The following is a 22189-nucleotide window of genomic DNA, read 5'->3' on the forward strand; positions in this document are numbered from 1 at the left end:
AAAAATGCTAGTCATCGTCACACTCCACCGAATCTCAGGTAGTCCTCTGCATTCACTTATCTGAAATGACATTTTTGGCGCTCTCACCTAGGTAGAGCGCACATAATGCAGTGTGTTCCTAAAGAGGGAGCCTCCAATTGTTGCTAAACTACAACTCCCATCATGGGGGCTGTAGGTAAACAACAGCTGGAGTCTCCCTGTTTGGGAACACACTGCCAAAAAGGCTCTGTTCCCATTATGCAAAACGCATAATGAGAACAGAGCCATACTTACCACCCTGGCTTCAGGCCTGGACTGTGAAGCTCCGCCCCCTAATGATGTCATCACTAGGGGGCAGGGGCGGAGAAGTTGCAAGGGGTCTCAAGAGTGAGACCCCTGAGATCCGTCAGTCTGCCCTTGGACTACTACTCCCATCATGGGAAATTTTGTGTCCCATGATGGGAGTAGTTGTAGTACCGCAGTGCTGAGGGATGGCTCTTACACATCCCCCAGCTGCGAAACTGTATTGCGACTGTTAGGACTACTACTCCCATCATGGACAGACTCTGTCCATGATGGGAGTTGTAGTCCTCGGGCTGAAGGACAGATCGCAGCAGGTCATTCCCCAGAGACCCGCTGCGATCTGCATTTATTAACTTAAAAAGCCAGCGGCAACGCTGCACTCCCCTCCCCCCCCCTCCTCCTGTATACAGATGTCACGATTCATAATCCCCGCCACCGGGAGAGGGGAGCTCTGATTGGTGGAAAGCTATTCACCACTATACACCAATTACAGCTCCTGTCTTCTGGTGGGGATTATGAATTGTGACAGGTCTATACAGGGGAGCGAGTGGAGCCGCTTCTACAGTACTGTATATAATTGTTATGTGTATTGTACCCCCCCCCCCCCCAGACTAATACTGACCCCTTCTATAGTATATAATTGTTATGTGTACTGTACCCCCCCCCCCAGACTAATACTGACCCCTTCTATAGTATATAATTGTTATGTGTACTGTACCCCCCCCCCCCCCCCAGACTAATACTGACCCCTTCTATAGTGAGCGCTGGGACCGCTGTGTGATTGACAGGTCCCCAGCGCAAGTGTCCGGCCCCACTGACCTTTATATAAATCTTTATGATACACACTGCCCGTCCTCCTCTTCATTCTTCTGATGCCGGAGACGCGCGGCTTCTGTTTCATAGTCTATAGACAGAGCGCCCCCTCCCGGCCTCCACACTGCACAGGGCTGGGGCCAGACAACGGCAGGGGGCGCCCTGACTATAGTGAAAGCAGAAGCCGCGCGTCTCCGGCATCAGAAGAATGAAGAGGAGGACGGGCAGTGTGTATCATAAACATTTATAACATATAAAGGTCAGTGGGGCCGGACACTTGCGCTGGGGACCTGTCAATCACACAGCGGTCCCAGCGCTCACTATAGAAGGGGTCAGTATTAGTCTAGGGGGGGTACAGTACACATAACAATTATATACTGTAGAAGGGGTCAGTATTAGTCTGGGGGGGGGGGGGGGTACAGTACACATAACAATTATATACAGTACTGTAGAAGCGGCTCCACTCGCTCCCCTGTATAGACCTGTCACAATTCATAATCCCTGCCAGAAGTCAGGAGCTCTGATTGGCTAATAGTGGTGAATAGCTTTCCACCAATCAGAGCTCCCCTCTCCCGGAGGCGGGGATTATGAATCGTGACATCTGTATACAGGAGCCGGCGGCAGCGCAGTGGAGCCGCATGTACCGCCGGCTTTTTAAGTTAATAAATGCAGATCGCAGCGGGTCTCTGGAGAATGACCTGCTGCGATCTGTCCTTCAGCCCCAGGACTACAACTCCCATCATGGACAGAGTCTGTCCATGATGGGAGTAGTAGTCCTAACAGTCACAATAGAGTCCCGCAGACAGGGGATGTGCGTCTCTCAGCGCTCCGGTACTACAACTACTCCTATTATGGGACAGATTCTGTCCCATGATGGGAGTAGTTGTAGTACTGCAGTGCTGAGAGACGGCTCCTGCATCCCCCACCTGCATCTTCCACCGTCTGCCATTTTCTACGAGTCCTTGCTAGCACTCTTAGGTTTAGACTACTTTTCTTGCAAAAAAGCGCAATTGCGCAATTGCGCAAAAAAAACCATCTACTTTTTTTTTGCGCAATTGATAAATACCAGTCCACTGGATTAGGTGGTGTACGGTAGACCAAACTGGTGACAACTTTAGAAAACTGTCCACCAAAAAAAACGCAGCTCTATGCAAAAAAAGCGCAATTGCGCAAAATTTGTAGACGTGAAAAATGGTCTAAATGCAATGATACATGTCCCCCACTGTGCTAACAGTGTAGCCAGAAGAATCTAAGCCACCAAATCCTCTCTTTTTTCTATATTTGTTTACATTACTTGTAAAACGTGTATATTTACTTTCCCGTCTCGCAGGCAGCATGGGGCGGAGGACTGCTGATGTCGAGAAAACACAGGTGGAAACTAAATGGTGCTGACAGGTATGAACCATTTGTTTGTCCATATCAGGCACGTTTTCGTACATTAGCTGACGGCAGCAACAAAAGCGCTGTATGAACTGCTTACTCGGGTACAGAAATAGTCTTATTTTCTTTGGCAACTTCCAACTCATTCATGTCACTGGGATTTTGGAAAGGCTTCATGGCGGTGACATTTCCTCTAGCCACTCCTGCTCTCATTTCACAGAAGAATTTTAAGTTCATTGGAATGCTAAAGAGTAGTTAAAAAAAAAGCTTCAATACAACATACAGGCAAATTCTAGAAATGAATAAAAAGATAAAGCAATAATAATAGGCAATAAAAAAAAACAATCGATCCAGCAGTTCAATATTTGCAGCTTCATTGCATCCAAGTAAAAATTTGGAAACAACACAACAAACTGAACTGCCATACCTTGACGAGTTTCTAGGGCATGCGCTCTTTGTCAGAAGATACCAAGCCTGTGTTGTGTCACTTTTAAATACTAGTCACACAAGCTGCAATCATTTAGAAAATGACATTAAATAATCTAGATGCAAGTAGTTAAAAAAAAAAATTTAAACTAGAATTGCAGCTGGGCTGAATGTGAGCCGAAACATTTTATTTAATTACTAGAAGAGAACCTTGCATTGCCCAAACTTCCCAACAAAATCTTGTGGTAGAAGAAAAGCAACAATGACATTGTTGTCCTTATCTCTCATTCTTATATCTCGTCCTCATATCCTAACCTCATATACCGTTCTCCTATCCCGTCCTCCTATCCCGTCCTCCTATTCCGGCCTCCTATTCTGTCCCCAAGTGGTTGTGTTTCTCTGGCATAAGGAACGGTAATGAAGAGGAATGGGGGAATGGGGGGTTGTAGGCATAAGGCACATTAAGCATGAAGGGGTATTCCAGGAAAAAACTTTTTTTTTTTTTTTTATATCAACTGGCTCCAGAAAGTAAAACAGATTTGTAAATTACTTCTATTAAAAAATCTTAATCCTTTCAATAATTATCAGCTGCTGAAGTTGAGTTGTCGTTTTCTGTCTGGCAACATCTTATCCCCTATCGAAAGGATATAATGTTTTTGCCCAGAATACCCCTTTAATTTTGTTTTGCAACCATCAAGTGTACTGCGCTTCTGAGTGTATTCTGCTGTTCCCTGTTGTGAAGAAAATTTTAAGTAAAAAGTTCTGATTCATTATAAAGAGGAACCTATCACAAGCTAGCTAGCTATTTATATATTTATCTATATATGAGAGATAGATAGATAGATATGAGATAGATAGATATGAGATAGATAGATATGAGATAGATAGATAGATAGATATGAGATAGATAGATAGATAGATATGAGATAGGTATGAGATAGATAGATATGAGATAGATAGATAGATATGAGATAGATAGATAGATAGATAGATATGAGATAGATAGATAATAGATAGATATGAGATACCGTATATACTCGAGTATTAGCCGACCCGAATATGAGCCGAGGCCCCTACTTTCACTTTCAAAACCTGGGAAAACTTACTGACTCGAGTATAAGCCTAGGGGGGAAAATAGATCATCCCCCCTGTCATCATCCAGCACCCCATCATCATCACCCCCTGTCAAACCCCCCCTGTCATCATCACCCCCAGTCTATATCCCCCCTGCCATCATTCAGACCGCACCCCCTGTCATCATATAGGCCCCCTTGTTGTCTACTCACCTCCCCAGTTCTCTTGGTCCTGTTGCTTAGTAGCTGCAGGGCCCGTTCGCATTCCAGTGGGGAGGGTGAGCCAGTCTGGGCCGTCCATCTTCACCAGGAGGCCCTCTCTGCTCCGGGCCGGCCCAAGACTACTGACGCTGCATTGACGACGACGCACTAGGATGTCCGTGACGCCACGGACGTCTGCTGCGGCGTCAATGCAGCGTCACTAGTCGGATGGTCCCTGCAGCAAAGATGGATGGCCCGGCCAAACCCCCCCCCCCCCTGACTTATTTATCAACTGGTTTCAGCCTGTTGATAATTTTCTTTCAATGTAAGCATTTTTTCCTTTTTTACTTTGGTAGTAGCTTTTTCATGCTACATGTTTGAGCTGGAGTAAATTTAGTTAATTTTTAACGTTGTTGCGACTTCTTTTTGCGCAGTTGCGACTGTCGCAGTTAATAAATATCTGACTACCCGTAGTCCATTTTAAAATTAATTTTTGGAAAACTTGCTTTTCTCGCTTTCCAGTCAAAATGTCGCACGAAAAATCGCGTAGTCGCAGTTGTGACAATTTTGCGACAATTATAGTGAAGAAAACCTGACTAAACCTGATGATAAATGTCCATAATAGATAATGTCATTAAAAGAAAGGGAAGACATGATTTTCTTGCTAAAATATAGGCTTAACATTTTATTCTGTATGATTAATCTTTCTTGAAATGAAACTAACTATATATAACTATTTATAATTGTCCACTGTTCAGATATTGTATCCAGCTAATGGTTAGAAAAACTGTGACTAATTCCAAACTTTAAACAAAAAAACAAAAAAAGAAGAATAAATGAAATGTAGCAGAAACCTTTATGAGGAATTAATCCGCACACATATCCACGCTGACGACACAAATTATACATCATTATTGTTAATATGACCCATTTGCAGATGATAATTGCTCTACCACCCAGGGATTAAAGCTTCAGAAGTGGCGCAGTCGTACGCTGTGATCTCTGACACACATCAGCGCAGTGAAAGAAGCTTTAGTCGATTTCCAAGCATGGCAAATTGGGGTGACAGTTCTTTTCTTATAGCTGGGAAGCTACGTTGCGATGTTGAGATGCGGCCCCGTCGCATATGGTATAGCTTGGCTGGTATATTTGTATTTGAAATGAATATAATTTCAGGGCATTATGCAATGTAATTACAGCAATTTCACAGCAAATAGAACACCCTTTGGCTGGGTGTTGGCTTCCTAGAAAAGTGTGCTGCCTAATAATTGGACCATTAAGGCCTAAATGGAGCGTGGTTAAGAAAAGAACAAGTACTGTAACTACAGATGGTACTGGGAATATTAGAATTTCATACATTATACAATATAGAACATGGTTGGATGAACAAGAAGATCTGCCTTCATTTAACTGACCCTGCACCCATAGTGGGAAAAAAACTACAGTAGTCTTTGGCTATGTTCACACACTGTTTGTTAATTTTCTTTTTGGGCTCTAAATGGTGGGGGAAAAGAACAAAAAATAAATAAATAAACTGATGAAAAGAATGTGTGAACAGAAAAACAGGTGACAGAAAGTATGGGCTCAAATGGTTCTTACTATTTCCAAAAACTCAATAAATGGGGCTCTATAAGAGTCAGGGAGAAGGTCTTACTTAGATGGGATCCGGTTCCCACCAGAGTGGTTTGTCTCAGCCTCTTCTCCAATGGTTGTCTGGAGGCCCACAGTTTGAAGACCACTCATCTAGTCTAAGGACTTACAGTATATATATGGCAAAGCCCCGTGAAACCTAAATGGGCTACCAGGTGCTTGTTACGGAGCTGGATGTGGATTCTCTAACCTGTGTGGCTGATGACTCAGACCGTATCGGGGAGCGGAGTCTAAGATGCCGCTGGTCTTCACCAGAGCCTGCCACCAGGCAGGATGGGCTTGCTGCGGCAGGCAACACCCAGGTCGCCCCCCCCCCCCCCCCCCCGACATGGCTCGACCACACAGGTAGCTGGGCAAGATGAGGTACCGAAGGATAAGGCAGTAGTGTAGTCAAACAGAGCAGAAAGTAAAGGCATGCGACAAAGGTGCGAAGTCAAATAACGTAGCGGGAAGGTCTGGATACACAGATAAGGCAAACAGGCAATATGGAACGCTTAATCTCAGGCTAGGGGCACTGAAGATCTAGCAGGGAAATGGGGGAGGTGCAGAAACTTTATAATGTAGTGACAGGTTTGACAATAATTATGTGCGTACTGGCCCTTTAAATTTCAGAGCTCCGGCGCACGCGTGCCCTAGGAGACGGGGACTCATGCGCCGGAGCTGAGACACAGAGGAGGAGGCGGTAGCGGAGCATGGTGAGTGACGGGCTGGTATTTGCATCCCACAATGCGAATGCCAGCCCCGCCGGCAGACGGGGACATAGGGACTCTGCACTCACGGCCAGTGCTTGCTGAGTGCAGAGTGTAACAGTGCTCCATTTCTTTGTCCGACTGTATGTAGATGCAGGGATGGGAGCAGTAAACCAAATATTTGCCTGGAATCAAGGACAGCCTAGTTATGGCTCCACATTTGGCTCCTCAACCTTTTTGTATCGCGAGTTGACGGTTGACGACCATGAGAATTAACCTTAGAAGTTAATTTGTTTCTTCGTTTTTCCTAAATACAGTATGATATAAAAATAAGTAGATAGAAAGGGGAAAAAAATGAATAAACAATATTAATGTTTTACTCATACATTTTCATAATTTTATTTGTAGAGCCAATTCTGTCACATGGAACCCACACAAAATGATGGGCGTTCCTCTCCAATGCTCAGCACTTTTGGTTAGAGAAGAGGTAAGACATCATAACTTCATAACTTCTATGACATTCATAAAATACATCCTAAGTCTTTATTACAAAATGTTTAGATTGTTCTTCAACCTCTTAGGCTGGGTTTACACCACGTTTTGGGCATATGTACGCAGGGGAATTTTAAAGTCTTCTCCTGCCGTATCTTTGTTGGACCTGTGCCGTACTCCATTTATGTTAATGAGGTGACCAGATTCAGCTAGTGTCCCTGTTGGCTCATTCTCCCACTGTATCCAGGTTTTAACCAGACTAAAAAGCACAACAGGCCAAAATGGAAACGGGAAATGGAAAAATGAGCCAACTAGAGACACTAGCTGACTCGGGTCCCCTCATTGAAATGAATATACGGCACAGGTCCAACAGGGATATATCAGAAGGCAGTTGTTACGCCGAGCGCTCCGGGTCCCCGCTCCTCCCCGGAGCGCTCGCAACATCCTCGCTACTGCAGCGCCCCGGTCAGATCTACTGACCGGGTGCGCTGCGATACCGCCCCCAGCCGGGATGCGATTCGCGATGCGGGTGGCGCCCGCTCGCGATGCGCACCCCGGCTCCCGTACCTGACTCGCTCTCCGTCGGTCCTGTCCCGGCGCGCGCGGCCCCGCTCCCTAGGGCGCGCGCGCGCCGGGTCTCTGCGATTTAAAGGGCCACTGCGCCGCTGATTGGCGCAGTGGGTCTAATCAGTCATTCACCTGTGCACTTCCCTATTTTACCTCACTTCCCCTTCCCTTCCTTGCCGGATCTTGTTGCCATCGTGCCAGTGAAAGCGTTCCCTTGTGTGTTCCTAGCCTGTGTTCCAGACCTCCTGCCGTTGCCCCTGACTACGATCCTTGCTGCCTGCCCCGACCTTCTGCTACGTCCGACCTTGCTCTTGTCTACCCCCTTGTACCGCGCCTATCTTCAGCAGTCAGAGAGGTTGAGCCGTTGCTAGTGGATACGACCTGGTTACTACCGCCGCTGCAAGACCATCCCGCTTTGCGGCGGGCTCTGGTGAAAACCAGTAGTAACTTAGAACCGGTCCACTAGCACGGTCCACGCCAATCCCTCTCTGGCACAGAGGATCCACCTCCTGCCAGCCGAATCGTGACAGTAGATCCGGCCATGGATCCCGCTGAAGTTCCACTGCCAGTTGTCGCCGACCTCACCACGGTGGTCGCCCAGCAGTCGCAACAGATAGCGCAACAAGGCCACCAGCTGTCTCAACTGACCGTGATGCTACAGCAGTTACTACCACAGCTTCAGCAATCATCTCCTCCGCCAGCTCCTGCACCTCCTCCGCAGCGAGTGGCCGCTTCCGGCCTACGACTTTCTTTGCCGGATAAATTTGATGGGGACTCTAAGTTTTGCCGTGGCTTTCTTTCACAATGTTCCCTGCACTTGGAGATGATGTCGGACCAGTTTCCTACTGAAAGGTCTAAGGTGGCTTTCGTAGTCAGCCTTCTGTCTGGGAAGGCTCTGTCATGGGCCACACCGCTCTGGGACCGCAATGACCCCGTCACTGCCTCTGTACACTCCTTCTTCTCGGAAATACTCCTTGGACTACCGTGGCTTCAACGCCATTCCCCAACCCTTGATTGGTCCGCAGGAGAGATCAAGAGCTGGGGTACTTCTGGTTTCAAGGACTGTCTTAAACCGGTTCCCAGTACTCCCTGCCGTGACCCTGTGGTTCCTCCTGTAACCGGTCTTCCTAAGGCTTATATGGACTATGCTGACGTATTTTGCAAAAAGCAAGCTGAGACTTTACCCCCTCACAGGCCTTTTGACTGTCCTATTGACCTCCTCCCGGGCACTACTCCACCCCGGGGCAGAATTTACCCTCTGTCCGCCCCAGAGACTCTTGCTATGTCTGAATACATCCAGGAAAATTTAAAAAAGGGGTTTATCCGCAAATCCTCCTCCCCTGCTGGAGCTGGATTTTTCTTTGTGTCCAAAAAAGATGGCTCCCTACGTCCTTGCATTGATTACCGCGGACTTAATAAAATCACGGTAAAGAACCGCTACCCCCTACCTCTTATCTCTGAACTCTTTGATCGCCTTCAAGGTGCCCACATCTTTACCAAACTGGACTTAAGAGGTGCATATAATCTCATCCGCATCAGGGAGGGGGACGAATGGAAAACTGCATTTAACACCAGAGATGGACACTTTGAGTATCTGGTCATTCCCTTTGGCCTGTGCAACGCCCCTGCCGTCTTCCAAGACTTTGTTAATGAAATTTTTCGTGATCTCTTATATTCCTGTGTTGTTGTGTATCTGGACGATATTCTGATTTTTTCTGCCAACTTAGAAGAACATCGCCAGCATGTCCGCATGGTTCTTCAGAGACTTCGAGACAATCAACTTTATGCCAAAATGGAGAAATGTCTGTTTGAATGTCAATCTCTTCCTTTCCTAGGATACTTGGTCTCTGGCCAGGGACTACAAATGGACCCAGATAAACTCTCTGCCGTCTTAGATTGGCCACGCCCCTCCGGACTCCGTGCTATCCAACGTTTTTTGGGGTTCGCCAATTATTACAGACAATTTATTCCACATTTTTCCACTATTGTGGCTCCTATCGTGGCTTTAACCAAGAAGAATGCCAATCCTAAGTCCTGGTCTCCTCAAGCGGAAGACGCATTTAAACGGCTCAAGTCTGCCTTTTCTTCTGCTCCCGTGCTCTCCAGACCTGACCCATCTAAACCCTTCCTATTGGAGGTTGATGCCTCCTCAGTGGGAGCTGGAGCGGTCCTTCTACAAAAAAATTCTTCCGGGCATGCTGTTACTTGTGTTTTTTTTTCTAGGACCTTCTCTCCGGCGGAGAGGAACTACTCCATCGGGGATCGAGAACTACTGGCCATTAAATTGGCACTTGAGGAATGGAGGCATCTGCTGGAGGGATCAAAATTTCCAGTTATCATTTTCACCGATCACAAGAATCTCTCCTATCTCCAGTCTGCCCAACGGCTGAATCCTCGCCAGGCCAGGTGGTCGTTGTTCTTTGCCCGTTTTAACTTTGAAATTCATTTTCGCCCTGCCGACAAGAACATTAGGGCCGATGCTCTCTCTCGTTCCTCGGATGCCTCGGAAGTAGAGGTCTCTCCGCAACACATCATTCCTCCTGACTGTCTGATCTCCTCTTCTCCAGCCTCCATCAGGCAAACTTCTCCAGGGAAGACCTTTGTTTCTCCACGCCAGCGTCTCGGGATTCTCAAATGGGGTCACTCCTCCCACCTCGCAGGCCATGCTGGCATCAAAAAGTCCTTGCAACTCATCTCTCGTTTCTATTGGTGGCCGACTCTGGAAACAGATGTTGTGGATTTTGTGCGGGCCTGTACTGTCTGTGCCCGGGATAAGACTCCTCGCCAGAAGCCTGCTGGTCTCCTTCACCCTCTGCCTGTCCCCGAACAGCCTTGGTCTCTGATTGGTATGGACTTTATTACAGACCTACCCCCATCCCGTGGCAACACTGTTGTTTGGGTGGTCGTTGATCGATTTTCCAAGATGGCACATTTTATTCCTCTTCCTGGTCTTCCTTCAGCGCCTCAGTTGGCAAAACAATTTTTTGTACACATTTTTCGTCTTAACGGTTTGCCCACGCAGATTGTCTCGGATAGAGGTGTCCAATTCGTGTCTAAATTCTGCAGGGCTCTCTGTAAACAACTCAAGATTAAATTAAACTTCTCTTCTGCTTATCATCCTCAATCCAATGGGCAAGTAGAAAGAATTAACCAGGTCCTGGGTGACTATTTACGGCATTTTGTTTCCTCCCGCCAGGATGACTGGGCAGATCTTCTACCTTGGGCCGAATTCTCGTACAACTTTAGAGTCTCTGAATCTTCTGCTAAATCCCCATTTTTCGTGGTGTACGGCCGTCACCCTCTTCCCCCCCTCCCTATTCCCTTGTCCTCTGGTTTGCCCGCTGTAGATGAAGTGACTCGTGATCTTTCCACCATATGGAAAGAGACCCAAAATTCTCTTTTACAGGCTTCATCTCGCATGAAAAAGTTTGCCGATAAGAAAAGAAGAGCTCCCCCCATTTTTGCTCCCGGAGACAAGGTATGGCTCTCCGCTAAATATGTCCGCTTTCGTGTCCCCAGTTACAAACTGGGACCACGCTATCTTGGTCCTTTCAAAGTCTTGTGCCAAATTAATCCTGTCTCTTACAAACTCCTTCTTCCTCCTTCTCTTCGTATTCCTAATGCCTTTCATGTCTCTCTTCTTAAACCACTCATCATCAACCGTTTCTCTCCCAAGCTTGTTTCTCCCACTCCTGTTTCCGGTTCTTCTGACGTCTTCTCAGTGAAGGAGATACTGGCCTCCAAGACGGTCAGAGGAAAAAGGTTCTTTTTGGTTGATTGGGAGGGCTGTGGACCTGAAGAGAGATCCTGGGAACCTGAGGACAACATCCTAGGCAAAAGTCTGCTCCTCAGGTTCCCAGGCTCCAAGAAGAGGGGGAGACCCAAGGGGGGGGGGGGTACTGTTACGCCGAGCGCTCCGGGTCCCCGCTCCTCCCCGGAGCGCTCGCAACATCCTCGCTACTGCAGCGCCCCGGTCAGATCTACTGACCGGGTGCGCTGCGATACCGCCCCCAGCCGGGATGCGATTCGCGATGCGGGTGGCGCCCGCTCGCGATGCGCACCCCGGCTCCCGTACCTGACTCGCTCTCCGTCGGTCCTGTCCCGGCGCGCGCGGCCCCGCTCCCTAGGGCGCGCGCGCGCCGGGTCTCTGCGATTTAAAGGGCCACTGCGCCGCTGATTGGCGCAGTGGGTCTAATCAGTCATTCACCTGTGCACTTCCCTATTTTACCTCACTTCCCCTTCCCTTCCTTGCCGGATCTTGTTGCCATCGTGCCAGTGAAAGCGTTCCCTTGTGTGTTCCTAGCCTGTGTTCCAGACCTCCTGCCGTTGCCCCTGACTACGATCCTTGCTGCCTGCCCCGACCTTCTGCTACGTCCAACCTTGCTCTTGTCTACCCCCTTGTACCGCGCCTATCTTCAGCAGTCAGAGAGGTTGAGCCGTTGCTAGTGGATACGACCTGGTTACTACCGCCGCTGCAAGACCATCCCGCTTTGCGGCGGGCTCTGGTGAAAACCAGTAGTAACTTAGAACCGGTCCACTAGCACGGTCCACGCCAATCCCTCTCTGGCACAGAGGATCCACCTCCTGCCAGCCGAATCGTGACAGCAGTTTTGAAATTCTCCTGCTGTATCTGGCTGCTGTATGCTCCAAATGTGGTGTGAACCCAGCTTTACTCTACCTAAAATTGGTGACACAAGACTAAGATGTAAAGCAGGGGTGTGGTTGTGAAAAACCTAAAATCCTGTTTAGGGGTTGATGTGTATTCTACAAGGCTTCAGTATATCTCTGGAACCTCTATCAACTTACAGACTTTCTTTGGGTAAACAAAATTATATCAATATAGTGGCACTCCGAGACATGGCAAATACCCAATGCAGGTCTACTGATACTGCGTAAACCACAAGACGTTGTACAATCTGGTCTTGTTGATACCAACCAGGTCTCAGTATTTCTACTATTCTCAAGTAAAACTTGGCACTCAATTTTCAGAATACAGAAATTTTATTTCCAATCCTTAATACACATATATTGACTCCGAACCATGAACCATTGACTGACCATAGCTTTTAACTTCGTATATTTATTCCATAGCAACTATAGGTCGCACTATGGCCTGCTTGTTCCACGACAATTGATAGATTCTACTTATCTATAGCAGATTTCCGATGAAGGTCCAATTAGTACTGAAACGTCAATTTATGTGTATTTTAGGTAGGTTTGCAACTAGAATTTATGTATTCTGAAAATTGAGTGCCATGTTTTCTGTAACTTATTAAAATGGATTGGGATGATCTTGTCGTACAAAATTCCAGAACACTGATGGAAACCTGGCAAACACAATCGTATGCCAATGGGATCCATCAATATTCATCTGCATTGATATTTATCTTATCTTAAAAAGCCACAATGCTAATGTGCACAATATGCCAATGAGTTACAATACAGTGATCCCTCAACTTACAATGGCCTCAGGTTACAATATTTCCAACCTGTCTTTTCTGGACCATAGTAACTTGAACCCATACACAACATACAATGCTACAGAAAGTCCAGATCTGTGAAATGTGTCAATGGCTTGAAGGACTGACCAATCAGAATGGACATTCACTGGTAAAACACCTGTATTACTGAAGTGTATGCACTGACTGCTGTCTGATAGCGCCTCCCTACAGTACAGGGTGGTATTACATGTTCTGTACTCTTTACCTGTGCCAGGGCGGCTCCGTGTTACTTTTTTGGGACACTGTGTACTGTACAGGACCCTGAAGAAGCTCCTGTCCTCTACATAGACAGTGATTTACAGCTTCCCTCTTAAGGATTTGCTTTATCTGTATTAGTTATCTGCTTATCTTTCTTTAATCTTCAAGTTTTCCTATTTTTGGACGACATTTTGGGAATTCAGAACCTATCACCAGGTTTCCATAGAGTTATGGTCTTAACATACAATGGTTTGAACATACTATGGTTGTTTTGGAACCAATTTATATTGTAACATAAGGGACCACTGTCTGTTATTTTCAGAATAGAGGTGAGAAAAAGATAAGACTATACCAAAGAGTAATTTAGTAAAATGAGCTCTCCGCAGTGGCGGTCATTATGTAAGCCCTGGATGAAATTACTTGAAGACTTGGAGGATAACATTAATGGCCTTAATGTAGAAGTAGAGGCTGGCTATAACTACATGAAGTCTGTAATGTAAGCAGTTAACCGTCTATTCTTAGAAGTGATAAAAATGTGCCGTATTGTAATAGTCTTCTGCACCGGAACCTTTTAGTATTTTAAATATGCCACATTTACATGTTTTCAAAAAAGTATTGACTATGTGACGCATAAACCCTTTCAAAGCATTGCCGAGTGGGAAAAGCAATTTAAAAAGGTGTCCTTACACTTCAAAGGGCACTCCAGTGGGGGAAAAAAAATATATTTTCAAATTAACAGGTGCCAGAAATTTAAGCAGATTTGTAAATGACTTCTATTTAAAAATCTTAATCCTTCCAGTACTTATCAGCTGCTGTATGCTCAAGAGGAAGTTGTGTAGTTCTTTCCAGTCTGACACCTCTGCCCATGTCAGGAACTGTCTGGAGCAGGAGTGGATTGCTATGGGGATTTGCTCCTACTCTGGACAGTTACTGACACAGACAGAGGTGGCAGCAGAGAGCACTGTGGTCAGACTGGAAAGAACTACACAACTTCCTCTGGAGCATACAGCAGCTGATAAGTACTGGAAGGAGTAAGATTTTTTAATAGAAGTAATTTACAAATCTGTATAACTTTCTGTCACCAGGTGATTTGAAAGCATTTATTTTCCACCAGAGTACCCCTTTAAATACCTGTCATGATGATCTGGCGGCAGGATATGTGTAGACTCGCCGGGCACACTTGAAGCCCAAAAATTGGCCTGATTTGATGCAACCAGGAGTCGAAATAGCAGAAGTCCCGTGCAGACGGAATTTTCTACTGCTGATCGAGTCATATCAGGCCAAGTCTCGAGCTATGAGAATGCCCAACCAGTTTAAACATATCCATCTAAAGTATATGGGGGCGTCCCGAATTCCAACTCTTTCCTGACAGATGATGTCAGTGGAAAGCAGGTTTGGACGAGTTAGATATTTACTGCCCAACCCTATTGTTCTGGAAGAGGTAAACTGCCACCACAGCCATCTGGAAACAGCTTACCCCTCCCCATAGAGGAAACATGAACGGCTGTGCCAAACATTAATGTGTATGGGGAAATCGGGAGAAATAGCTATCGGTCAAACAAATGCTCATCTGACAAATATTGAAAGTGTATGGCCACCGAAGTTAACTACCACGTAGATCAGTGTTTCCCAACCAGTGTGCATTCAGCTGTTGCAAAACTACAACTTCCAGCATGTCCGGACAGCCAAAGGCTGTCCGGGCATGCTGGAAGTTGTAGTTTTGCAATAGTTAGAGACACACTGGTAAGGAAACACTGAATTAGATGTACACTTGATCCTTGCAGATCTCCACCTCCCAGTTCTGTCTTAAAACACTGGTTGCAACTTTAACCCACCCCATCCAATGAATGACTTTGTTTTTATGGGCCATTATTATTCATTGTTGTAGGGCCACTTATCACTCCCATTACTTTTGCAATTCAGGAGCATTGCAGCTAACTATGGGTCATGGGCTCTCGTACTCTTTCCTACAGTCTGAATTCACCCCCTTGCTCTTTATACTTTATGAATTTTCGTGACTGGTTGAACTATAACCACCGACTGTTATTAATTTTTATATTCATCAGGGATTAATGCAAAACTGCAACCAGATGCACGCATCCTATCTCTTCCAGCAAGATAAACATTATGACCTGTCTTATGATACCGGGGACAAGGCTCTGCAATGCGGACGCCATGTAGACATTTTTAAGCTATGGCTGATGTGGAGAGCTAAGGTAAGGACTTATGAGAAATCTCATTACTAACTAGTTCATTGAATTAATAAATGAAGTTAAATAAATACTGGATGTTAATTTTTGCTAAGATTAGCCCTAAAAAAAAGTTGGTCCTCCACGTGGTGCCCAGCATAACTTATGTGGAAAATGCTCCATACCACTGGAGGACACATTCACTGTCCAGAACACTGTCTTATCCCTGCAGCTATTTCCTGTGTGTCTCTGTCCAGAGGAAAAATGCAGGACGTGTGGGCGGGTCAAGCAGGTTTCTGTACAGGCTCCTGGATTGCCAATGAGCCTGCTGTGTGAGCTGGGGGCGTGTCACAGAGCCTCACTGCACAGAGCCCTCCTTGTCCTCAGTGTACAGAGCCCTGCTTGTCCTCAGTGTACATAACCCTGCTTGTCCTCGGTGCACAGAGCCCTGCTTGTCCTCAGTGTACAGAGCCCTGCTTGTCCTCAGTGTACAGAGCCCTGCTTGTCCTCAGTGTACAGAGCCCTGCTTGTCCTCAGTGTACATAACCCTGCTTGTCCTCAGTGTACAGAGCCCTGCTTGTCCTCAGTGTACAGAGCCCTGCTTGTCCTCAGTGTACAGAGCCCTGCTTGTCCTAAGTGTACAGAGCCCTGCTTGTCCTCAGTGTACAGAGCCCTGCTTGTCCTCAGTGCACAGAGCCCCACTTGTCCTCAGTGTACAGAACCCTGCTTGTCCTCGGTGTACAGAGCCCTGCTTGTCCTCAGTGTACAAAGCCCTGCTTGTCCTCAGTGTACAAAGCCCTGCTTGTCCTCAGTGTACAGAGCCCTGCTTGTCCTCAGTGTGCAGAGCCCTGCTTGTCCTCAGTGTACAGAGCCCTGCTTGTCCTCAGTGTGCAGAGCCCTGCTTGTCCTAAGTGTACAGAGCCCCGCTTGTCCTCAGTGCACAGAGCCCCGCTTGTCCTCAGTTCACAGAGCCCCGCTTGTCCTCAGTGTACAGAACCCTGCTTGTCCTCAGTGTACAGAGCCCTGCTTGTCCTCAGTGCACAGAGCCCTGCTTGTCCTCAGTGTACAACGCCCTGCTTGTCCTCAGTGTACAACGCCCTCCTTGTCCTCAGTGCACAGAGCCCTGCTTGTCTTCAGTGTACAGAGCCCTGCTTGTCCTCAGTTTACAGAGCCCTGCTTGTCCTCAGTGTACAGAGCCCTGCTTGTCCTCAGTGTACAGAGCCCTGCTTGTCCTCAGTGGACAGAGCCCTGCTTGTCCTCAGTGGACAGAGCCCTGCTTGTCCTCAGTGGACAGAGCCCTGCTTGTCTTCAGTGTACAGAGCCCTGCTTGTCCTTAGAGCACAGTGCAGCCAGCAGTCAGCTTTGAGGAGCGAGGGAGGAAGTTTCCACATGAGATGTGAGGGCAAGCAAGAGAATGTCCCCTACTTCTCAGTTAACTGCATGCAGCGTGAGCAACATAAATAACAAAACAGAATCAGCACCCATTGAAGATTTAGCTTGGAGCATTTTTTTTTTTTTAAATAGTTTGACAAATGCACTTTAAGCTACATGACAGGTCATTGCATGATGATGACAACAAGAAGTGATAAGGGAGTCCAAGAGTGCCAATATATTGCACGGAACTGTACTCTGTCCCTAAATGTACCCACTTGAGCAGTGTTTCCCTACAAAGGTGCCTCCAGCTGTTTCAAAACTCCCAGTTGTCTACATATGGATATTCTTTCCTTCTGGAGACAGCTCTGGTTAGGCATACATTCCCAGTCAGTTTCCAGACTCCTAGTTGGTGCAAAATATTAAAGGGGTACTCCGGTTCTAAACAGCTTATCCCCTATCTTATGGATATGGGATAAGATTCCTGATGGCGGGGGTCCCCTGCAATCTTTCATGCAGCATGCAGTTGATGATTGGGGGTTCTGCATGAGAGATTGCGGCTGGACCCCCGCTATCACACATCTTATCCCCTATCCTTTGGATAGGGGATAAGAAGTCTAGGGCCGGAGTACCCCTTTAACCCCTTAAGGACCCGGGGTTTTTCCGTTTTTGCATTTTAGTTTTTTCCTCCTTACCTTCAAAAAATCATAACTCTTTCAATTTTGCACCTAAAAATCCATATGATGGCTTATGTTTTTTTTTTTGTTTTTTTTACCCAAAAATATACGTCGAAACTGAAAAAAAATCATTGTGAGACAAAGTTGAAAAAAAAAATGCCTTTTTGTAACTTTTGGGGGCATCCATTTCTACACAGTACATTTTTCGGTAAAAATGACACCTTCTCTTTATTCTGTAGGTCCATACGGTTAAAATGATATCCTACTTATATAGGTTTGATTTTGTCGTACTTCTGGAAAAAATCATAACTACATGCAGGAAAATTTACACGTTTAAAATTCTCATCTTCTAACCCCTATAACTTTTTTTTTTCAGCATATGGGGCGGTATGAGGGCTCATTTTTTGCGCCGTGATCTGAAGTTTTTATTGGTACCATTTTTGTATTGATAGGACTCATTGATCGCTTTTTATTCATTTTTTTCATGATAGAAAAAGTGACTAAAAATACACTATTTTGGACTTTGGATTTTTTTTTGCGTGTACGCCATTGACCGTGCGGTTTAATTAATGATATATTTTTATAATTCAGACATTTCCGCATGTGGCGATACCATATATGTTTATTTTTATTTACACAGTTTTTTTTTTTATGGGAAAAGTGGGGTGATTCAAACTTTTATTAGGGAAGGGGTTAAATGATCTTTATTCACTTTTTTTTCACTTTTTTTTGGCAGTGTTATAGCTCCCATAGGGACCTATAACACTGCACACACTGATCTTTTACATTGATCAATGGTTTCTCATAGGAAACCATTGATCAATGATTCTGCCGCTTGACTGCTCATGCCTGGATCTCAGGCACTGAGCAGTCATTCGGCGATCGGACACCAGGAGGCAAGGTAAGGGGACCCTCCTCGTGTCCTACAGCTGTTTGGAATGCTGCGATTTCGTCGCGGACAGCCCCCTGAGCTAACCAGCAACGATTTATTTCATATCTTTGAAGAAAATCCAACAGACATGGTCAAAACATACAAACGTCTTGTAGATGTTGTCTTTTTTGAATTTTGAATCTAGTACCTCAGTGGTGTAAAACACCAATACCTACCCACTGAGCTACTATTATACTTTCCTCTACATATGAAACTAGTATAAAGTATATGAAAATAATTAGATGACACATTTATTATGTTTTTCTCTACAAGCAACAGCATTACTATGCTTTTTGCAACTTGTTTTTAAAGGTTTACATTGTTTTTCCTTTGAATTTCTCTTCTAGGGGACCACAGGCTTTGAGGCTCAGATCGATAAATGCTTAGACCTCGCAGAATACCTTTATAACACCATAAAGAATCGGGAAGGTTATGAAATGGTCATTGAGGGAAAGGTATGTTTCGGTGATCTGTGTCCCTTTATCTATCTATATCAGGAGTTAATCAGTCAGTTATACATTGACATAGATATTAGGAAATATGGATCTTCCAAGCTTCTCTGTCCTATAAGTAGCACAGCAGTACAAAGGGGTACTCTGGAGGGAAAAACTATTTTCAAATCAACTGGTGGCAGAAAGTTTTACATATTTGTAATTAATTTCTATCAAAAAATCTGAAGCCTTCCGGTACTTATCAGCTGCTGTATGTTCCAGAGGAAGTTGTGTAGTTATTTCCAGTCTGACCACAGTGCTCTCTGATGACACCACTGTCCGTGTTAGGAACTGTCCAGAGCAGTCGTTTTGCTATCGTCAGTCATCACCAATGGCCGATTATTTTTTTATCAGTGCAAATCAAAAAGATCAGGTGATGGTTGAGCATTTGCTCTTACGTTGGCTGATCAATGACCCCATAGTTGCCCAATGTAATAGGTCCCTAAGGTATCTCATGCAGCCAACCAGTATCCTGTTTTTTTTTTTTACTACCAAGAAGCTAGAACCCTATAGATGGGCGTCCGGTTTGGCTAACAAACATCTTTTGAGGGTTAGACAATGACTTACAGGGTAACTCCCCTATGGAGGTCACTAGTAGGGAGGTATTTTCATACTTTCACTTTCGGTTTGACATATTATTTTTAATATATTTATTAACAACCTAGTATATACTGGGAATTGAGTTTATTTTCATGTCAAATAACACAATATATAGGTAGGATAAATTCATTACATCCTATTGTCTACCACTGGCTCCATACATTTTAAATATGTGGTGAATAAGGTTTTCATTTGTCATGTCCCGGTACAGAACATGGTTCTGTACAGTTCCTAAAGTCCCCTGAGGTAGAATCCCTCAGGTCCACAGGGCTCTCCTGCAGGGTCCCTCTAGGTCACTATTATGGTATTCTATTGTATATTAAAGGGGTACTCCGGTGGAAAACTTTTTTAAATCAACTGGTGCCAGAAAGTTAAACAGATTTTTAAATTACTTCTATTAAAAAATCTTAATCCTTCCAGTACTTATTAGCTGCTGAATACTACAGAGGAAATTATTTTCTTTTTGGAACACAGTGCTCTCTGCTGAATCCCGAGCACAGTGCTCTCTGGACAGTTCTTAAAATGGACAGAGATGTCAGCATAGAGCACTGTGCTTGTGATGTCAGCAGAGAGCTCTGTGTTCCAAAACAATAAGAATTTCCTCTGTAGTATTCAGCAGCTAATAAGTATTTTTTAATAGAAGTAATATACAAATCTGTTAAATTTTCTGGCAACAGTTGATTTAACCGGAGTACCCCTTTAATTATGTACATTTATTATCGGTATTGTACTGTGAATATAAGCTATATACAAAGGTTATTAGGATGTTTAGACTGTATAGGACCTTCCTAAGGTCATGTGATATGTCATGTGATATGTGATACCCAGAGTTCCAGAGGCACAGGTAACCACAGGCAACCAGCTACCAATGGGCTTTAGTCCAGCCCCTGATATATAAAGGGCTGTAGTCTCCACACTAGCTCTCTGTTCCTGCTCTATTCCTGGACATTAACCCCTTAAGGACGCGGGCTTTTTCCGTTTTTTCATTTTCAATTTTTCCTCCTTAACTTTAAAAAATCATAACTCTTAAAAATTTTCACCTAAAATTATATATAATGGCTTAATTTTTGCGACACTAATTCTACTTTGTAATGACATTAGTCATTTTACCCAAAAATCTACGGTGAAACGGGAAAAAAAATCAATGTGCGACAAAATTGATAAAAAAAACACTATTTTGTAAGTTTTGGGGGCTTTTTTTTTACGCAGTACATTTTTTGTCAAAAATGATACCTTATCTTTATTCTGTAGGTCCATATGGTTAAAATGATACCCTACTTGTATAGGTTTGAATTTGTATTACTTCCGGAAAAAATCATGAATACATGCAGGAAAATTTATACGTTTAAAATGGTAATCTTTTGACCCCTATAACTTTTTTATTTTTCTGTGTTTAGGGCGCTTTGGGGACTCATTTTTTGTGCCGTCATCTGAAGTTTTTAGCGGTATGATTTTTGTTCTGATCAGACTTTTTGATCACTTTTTATTCACTTTTTTGTGGTATAAAAAGTGATCAAAAATGCGCTATTTTGGACTTTGGAATTTTTTTGCGCGTACGCCATTGAACGAGCGGTTTAAAACGCAGTATATTTTTATAATTCGGACATTTCCGCACGTGGCGATACCACTCAGTCCACTACACCCCGTGGTCCCGCCATACACTGGTGGTCTACCACACATTATCACCACCATAATTGTAAAATGCCTTCTAGCCAAACGATAATGGATATTGCAGTGTTTCCCAACCAGGGTGTCTCTAGCTGTTGCAAAACCACAACTCCCAGCATGCCCGGACAGCCAGGCATGCTGGGAGTTGTAGTTTTGCAACACCTATAGGCACCCTGGTTAGGGAATACTAGTATATTGTTTATGGTCAATGTTTATCTCATTTTAATAATTATTATTTTATTTAAAAAAAATAAATAAAAATAATATATATATATATATATAAATTATTATTATTATTTTTTTATCCATAGCCCCAGCACACCAATGTTTGCTTTTGGTATATACCACCAAGTTTAAGACACATGGAAGACAATGAGGAAAGAATGTCCAGACTTGTAAAGGTAATTCTTTTAGGCCACTATTCTTGCCTATTGTCCCCTTTTCTATTGTTGTCAGAAATATAGCAGTAGTGTCTTGAGTAGTTTCACCCTGTTGAAATAGTATATGGACATGATGTATTGGGGAGTTTCTTGTCTTCGATTGATATTTATAATACATACTGTATATTGCATTATATTAAATACTGTATATTACATTATAGTACATGCTGTTCATTACATTTTATTACATACTATATATTACTTTATATTACATATCGAATATATTACATTAGATTACATGCTGTATATTACATTATATTACACGCTGTATAGTACGTTATATTACATTCTGCACATTACATTATACTACACGCTGTATAGTACGTTATATTACATGCTGCACATTACATTATATTACACGCTGTATAGTACGTTATATTACATTCTGCACATTACATTATATTACACGCTGTATAGTACGTTATATTACATGCTGCACATTACATTATACTATACGCTGTATAGTACGTTATATTACATTCTGCACATTACATTATATTACACGCTGTATAGTACGTTATATTACATGCTGCACATTACATTATATTAC

At 44.4% G+C, this 22189-nt stretch overlaps 1 protein-coding gene across 1 annotated transcript in view; it reads left to right on the top strand.

The window, feature by feature from the left end:
* Positions 1 to 22189, top strand: part of GAD2 (glutamate decarboxylase 2) — a 102399-nt gene that overhangs the window by 75818 nt on the left and 4392 nt on the right. Inside the window, exons 11-15 of the mRNA XM_056519339.1 lie at positions 2426 to 2490; positions 6923 to 7001; positions 15339 to 15488; positions 18788 to 18895; positions 21511 to 21600. Of these exons, the coding sequence (XP_056375314.1) occupies positions 2426 to 2490; positions 6923 to 7001; positions 15339 to 15488; positions 18788 to 18895; positions 21511 to 21600 (492 nt within the window). The remainder of the gene's footprint in view (positions 1 to 2425; positions 2491 to 6922; positions 7002 to 15338; positions 15489 to 18787; positions 18896 to 21510; positions 21601 to 22189) is intronic.

The sequence above is a fragment of the Hyla sarda genome, chromosome 5, assembly GCF_029499605.1.
Source record: "Hyla sarda isolate aHylSar1 chromosome 5, aHylSar1.hap1, whole genome shotgun sequence".
NCBI classification, from domain to species: domain Eukaryota; kingdom Metazoa; phylum Chordata; class Amphibia; order Anura; family Hylidae; genus Hyla; species Hyla sarda.